Source organism: Anabrus simplex, chromosome 5 (assembly GCF_040414725.1).
Source record: "Anabrus simplex isolate iqAnaSimp1 chromosome 5, ASM4041472v1, whole genome shotgun sequence".
NCBI lineage: Eukaryota > Metazoa > Arthropoda > Insecta > Orthoptera > Tettigoniidae > Anabrus > Anabrus simplex.
Genome location: NC_090269.1, coordinates 354,657,630 through 354,663,923, shown reverse-complemented (window position 1 = coordinate 354,663,923; position 6,294 = coordinate 354,657,630). Strand labels below are relative to the sequence as shown.

General features: G+C 36.0%; 1 protein-coding gene across 1 annotated transcript; it reads right to left on the bottom strand.

Moving 5' to 3' along the window:
* Window positions 1–786: 786 nt before the first annotated feature.
* On the bottom strand, window positions 787–5,195 carry PIG-B (phosphatidylinositol glycan anchor biosynthesis class B). Its single transcript, XM_067148610.2, has one exon. It carries the CDS (start codon window positions 4,618–4,620, stop codon window positions 3,076–3,078), a length of 1,545 nt encoding a protein of 514 aa, XP_067004711.1. The 5' UTR covers window positions 4,621–5,195; the 3' UTR covers window positions 787–3,075.
* Between the last annotated feature and the right edge of the window lie 1,099 nt (window positions 5,196–6,294).

Below are 6,294 nucleotides of genomic sequence, written 5' to 3'. Positions count from 1 at the left end.
CAAGACAGCCGACGGTAAGGACCACCCGATCTCCGTCTCCCAAATGCAGAGGTGTAAGGTCACGGTAGAACCATGGCCACCTGTCCTCTGCTCGGTTAGAGTGCAGAGCTGACAGACACCGGACCACTGTTGATAAACTTAACCATAATAGGTATTTATTTGATCCCGTGTTGACTTGTCTGAATCTACAACAAATTAATACTTTATTTGAAATCTGTTGATTATACTCATTGATATGGCCATGAAGTGGACAGCTTGCAATTGTCTGAATCTATTGAACTATTTAATGGATATTTTTCCTGAAATTTGTATTTTCAATCATTAAAAGTGTATTGACAAGGTGGACCCAACATAAATTATTTTAAATAGTTCCTTTAACAGACCACAGACCAGTTGTGGTCACATGTAAGCCGAAGCCTACTCCGCAACTGCCAGCTGGTTTTATAGTGTGTCAGTTTGTATGGGTATAATGGATGCTTATGTTTATACTGTGTTTCGATTTAAAACATATGAGATTTGAAATACCACCAATCTGTTTCCTAATAAATAACAAGAACTGGAGATTTCTTAAAGCGAGTAAACATTTTGATGCTAGTGTATATATCACGCAAACCATGTGCTATCCTGCTGCGAATTTATTTCTTAACTAATACAGTGGGTCCTCTGTCCCTTTTGCACAGATTCCATATGATCTTTAGAAGTAGGTATAATAGCTTGATGTGCATTTCAGAGAGGGGAAAGGGAGATATAGCCTATGAAATGAATTATTCGGCCAACTTATAAGATTACTCGTTTATTACACAAACACTCTAATAGAGTAAATTGAAAGCAGATCGTATAACAAGGTAAAATGTCAATTTTTTTTTACATAAAGCCAGATTTCAGCTGGACGTTATATGTCTCAGGTTCTGCTCCCCAAGTTGTCCTCAGTTCTATCTGGGTCAACCAATTCTTGATAAGTAAATTTATAACTTCTGAAACTGAATTAAATTTTTCTTTTCATCTCAATATTGTTTTGGCTGATGTCATTTTCCTTTGAAGCATATTGCTGAATTTGCTGGGCTGCGTGATTCAGATGGTAGAAGCCCAAATTGGTAGGGTTCAATCCCGGCTCAGTACGGCGACACCCTTCGTGGTCTTTCCCTTTCATTTGTCGTACCTTCATTCTTCCCCTTTTTTTTCTCTGATTAGTGTTAAGAGAGGACTATTGTTTGGTTTGAACTTCCTCTTAACACAATAATCACCATCGGCATAGTTTGGTCATATTTGAAGGTGCTTGAATACGTCAGTCTTGTATTGGTACATTTACTATCATGTAAATGCCACAAAAGTAGTTAGGAGGACAAAAAATCAATTACATTATTACTATTGAATCATTACCTAGCTCTACTATTATATAGTGTAATGTTCAATATTGTACATGTCAGGATTGTACAAAAACACAAGTATTTTTGCACCTCTAATCATTCCTTGTACCCTAATTAATACCTATTTAATACCATTTTACAGCACCTACAAGTGAATTGGAGTCAGCTTCTTTACCATAACCAGAGTTGAAATTTAATGGGCTACACTAAGGTGACCAAACATCCCTTATTTCTCTCAAGTGTCACAGTGTCCCAGAAAAATAATACAGGACACATACTGTCCTGTTTTTCATGAACTGTCCCTTATATTTTAAAATATTGTGTTTAAACTTTATTCATCACAAAAATTTCTCACTTTGTTTGGTTGACACTAAATGTAACAAACCAGTGAGACAGATGTATATAAAATGTAAAAATGAAAACTTATAATCCTGCAGAGAGAACATTGTTTTGACATTAATATGTCTTATGGCTGGGGGTCATCTGAAAATTTGTGTAACGCGACAAAATGTGTGAAGGAAGTGATGTCACACTAGTCATTACAGTAGGCCTTGGTTGCCAAAGATGCTCTGTTAAATGATACAAATAAATCGTTTGTTATCAATATTTGAGTTCCATTTATTGAAAGACATTCATGGTCATTAGCTTTTTGCAAAGGAAAAAGTTTATTTTTTGTAACAATTTATGTACTGGAATTTCATTTGTAATAATAATAATAATAATAATAATAATTAGTACTTGTTTTCTATAAATAAATGGTACTCTATGTGAGTTCTGTGGCTCGTGTTAAGAAATTCTAATCTTAAATAGGTCTAATAATCAACGGCAGTCAATGAGTCCCACATTTTCGTGCTTGTAATCTGGTCACCCTAGTCCAGGCCCCACAAAATATTTACATTTTAGAGCAAAGTTTGAGGGAAGTTCAAATCAAAACTTACTTAAACTGAGGCTGAAAAATGAAAAAATTTAAAGTTCAAGTTAAAATATTTTAAGTCAACGTAAACCTCATTAGAGGAGTTAAATAGATGAAATACATGATGTCATGATGTAATATATAACAGAAGGAAGAGAGAGGGTGAAACCCGGTGCCATCACATAGCCTACTCCTGTTGAATAGCACCAAGGGGTCTGCTCAAGATGTAACGTCACTATCCGATGGACGAATCGCCCTCACTCCATACAAGCACTGCAGAGAGGTTTGGAATTTACTCCAGGCTTTTGGCACGCAATCTAGTGATTAGAAATTGAATACCATCACCTCCCCTACCCTGCCAGCCAACATTCTGATGGTGAAACTTTTTTCGACCAACGGGACTCAAACCAGCTAACCAGTAGTAATAATAATTATAATGCCAACAATTGAATTCACTTGTAAAATGCAATGTAATCATCCAAAAATTAGTTTCATAATATAGTACCGGTACCAAGCTGATATAGAATTTAAGCTGAATTAGTAAAAGTACAGCACAAAATCTATGTATTTACCTACATTTTAAGCAAAATAATCATAACAGAAAACTCTCTTTGCATAATGCGCTCAAGAAAACGAAATATTTTAAACCAGAAAATAATATTTAAAATGAATAACTAGTAAGTTTATACAATAACCTCTCATTGATCAAAAATGAACTCAGAATCTATTATGCAGCCTACACTTGGAATTGTCATCTTGCTATGACTATGTCTTCCAAGCATTTCTTAACTGAGTTTACTTTTCTTGGAGGTTTTGCTGAAGGATGTAAATATAATTGCCTACTCTTCCTTCTACTATATGTGCATGAAAAATACATAAGGATACAGAATAATTTCTTGACAACAGGAAGTTAGATACATTCGGATACAGTTTATCATAAATAATAATGTGAGATGGTGAGGAATGATTACGAAAATATGTCACGAGCCAGGGAACTGGTGACTCATAGAATTCATCTGCCTCATCTCTGTCACCCTTATGAAATGGGTCACAAGTCAAAAATCTTGTGGATACATTTACATGCAGGTGACTATACAGTGGAGTAGAATGACAAGGCATCAGGAATAAGATATCTGTGTGATGAGGATCATGAATAGCATCTGAAGCAAGTTCTTGCATTACCACACGAGTTCCACACTGATGTACAGTGCCTAAATACAATGATGGAATTACAGCACCACACAGTAACACCAGATCCAGAAGTACAATAACAAATCTGTGTGCTGTCTTGTGAAAGTAAATGAGCCATATATATGATATGAAAAGTACCATTGGTAGTACAGGTAGGATAAATCTGAACTCTTTATGAGGAAGACATGAGTAAACTGATAAAGTCCAAGTGATAGAAACAACACAGAGGAACATTATTTTTTGATATTGATATTGAAACAATGGAGGCTTAATTTTATAGAAGTGATATCGAAATAACGGAATAATCACAAACCTTCCACAGCTGGCAAAAAATGGAATTAAATGAGCACCTATTACAACAGGTAAGCCAGATGTAAGGTACCAGTGAGCAGGATGTGTTCCATAAAACTTCCCAACATTCTGTATAACATTAAAGTACATAAAGTTGAATGGTGTAAATATTAAATGCTTATAGAAGAATGAATCGACCACTGCTGAAACGACAATGTAGATTGCTCCAATAAATAAATATTCGCGACATATAACAGTTACGAAATTTCTGGATGCAGACAAAATGTGGTATATACATAACGGAATCCATAAAATCGCAGCAGTGGGTCGCAATATGCATGCTAATCCAACAAACCACAAAAAGGAAGTTGAACCTGAAATGGATCTTGATTTATTATTCTTCCAGGGAAAAAAGTACAATGCCATTGCTGTTAACGAAGTCTCCAGAGTATTGGAAAGTGTTCTTGAACAGCAATAGAACCAAAACCATGGTATGGCAATGCTGAATAATGCCACTCCACCCGATGTCTTTATTTCTCGACACAGCCATAACCACAAACAGAAGTCTGACACTGAACTTATTAAGGCTTGCAAGACCCGTGGCATTAGTATCAAATTGTCAACAGAATCCAGGTTCATCCAGTAAAGGACCTTATAAATAACTGCAATTAATGATGGATATAAACAGCTCCTTATTCCTTCCTTCCATTCCCATGTAATATATCCGTAGTTGTAAATCATATAATGTGCTACTTCTAAGGATTGCCAATACTCGTCCGGAACAAATGAGGTCTGAATGATAAAAACAGCACTTAATCGAACCACTAAGATTACAAAAAGAGCTTTCAGTGGCGACATGATGAAGTACTGAAAATTAATTAGCCTTCAGTAATGCACAGTGTTCGTTTATTATTGACACGTCGAGTCACTTGATGTAACAGTGATCAAGAAACCAGCTCAATTTTGTCCCATTAGTTTTCTTTCTGGACCTATAGAAGTAAAATGATTTGGTGTAACGCTGTCACTTTCTTACTGAAAGTATACAGGTTATATGATTCATTGTATTCATTATTACGTCCGTATTTTCCACCTAACCTCCACTCAACAACTAACATCAACTGAGGTAAGTCTACAGTATACTCGTTGACATTCCGTTCAATCAATAGGTCGGATTTGTTATCTGTTTATTTATTTCCCCGATTCTTCAGCTACCTTTTTATCACAAAATAATCTCTAACATGTTTACTTGCAGGACATCGGTAAGTAAACAGAATGCACAGTCATGAAACATCACAATAATTAACAAAGAGATTAAGTGATAATTAACACACGGTTTTAAATCATTTATTTAAACGATAAATTCCGAATTAAGTCACATCAGATCTCATTTAGAATCAAAGACGAGTTTAGAATCACATGTTCGGAGGGTTCGGTGGTTCGGAGATACCGGATCATCTTCCAAGGTTTGTCTAGGGAGGTCTGGTCACGAATGCTTCTTATGGAGCCGCCATATTGGGTCTTTAAGCGAACGTAACCAAAGGCTAGTGCATTTGAATTTAGAGGATTTCGGTGCCGTACATTGAAATAAAAACACAACATCAACTATTTTTCGTAAAGAATTTAACTGGGCATGTACTGTTCATGTATATATACTGTATAACACTTAAATGATATTAATACATTCACAGCTATTTGAATAGGAAGATAATTAGCAGAGCCTGATTTTTTTTTTAGAAGCAAGAATCAACGGGAAAGCTCATGTCCTACTCTTTTACTTCCTTACAACTTGGTCTTACTGTGTTTCCTATTAATATCATCTGTTAAATACGTAATCTTATGCACAGAAACATAGAAATCTGTACAGTACCTGTGTCATATTATTATTAACGGTACATGAAATACTGAACTTGAAGTACTATACTTAAAGTACTAAGAGACAGTTGTAATAAATTACCTTCAGCGTGTTCTTTATTAAGAAAGTAATTACCGATACTGCGTTTCTAAGGGGTTACCCCAGTGTGTTGACGAACACTGAATGCCTCTTGAGTTGAGTGCATCAAATGATGTATGGCAACTGTTGTTATCCATTCATGTGGTATTTCTTTGGGTTCTAAGGCAAAAATACTCTGCACATGTGCAACAAGGGTGATGTTCTTAGCTACTCTTAACTAGTTTATTGATAACTCATGCAGCTTATATAGTACCAAGTGGTGGTGGTGATTATTGTTTTAAGAGGAAGTACAACTGGGCAACCATCGTTTATACACACTAATCAGAAGAAAACAAATGAAAGGGGTCCAACACTTCGAAAAATGAGGGTATCGGCAAAAGAAAGATGAAGGCCACAAAGTGCGTGGAAATGAAAAACTTCCTAGGCCTCGAATGCGCTAATGCCGTCGCGGTCGGAAAAGAACAAGTGTTGACCAGGGGAAGTCGGATAGGATAGAATAGGTGAGAGCTAAACACAAGTGAAAGCAATGTCAAGACTCAGCTAAGGCCCTCGTAGTCACAACCCAGATTGATTTCCCCCTG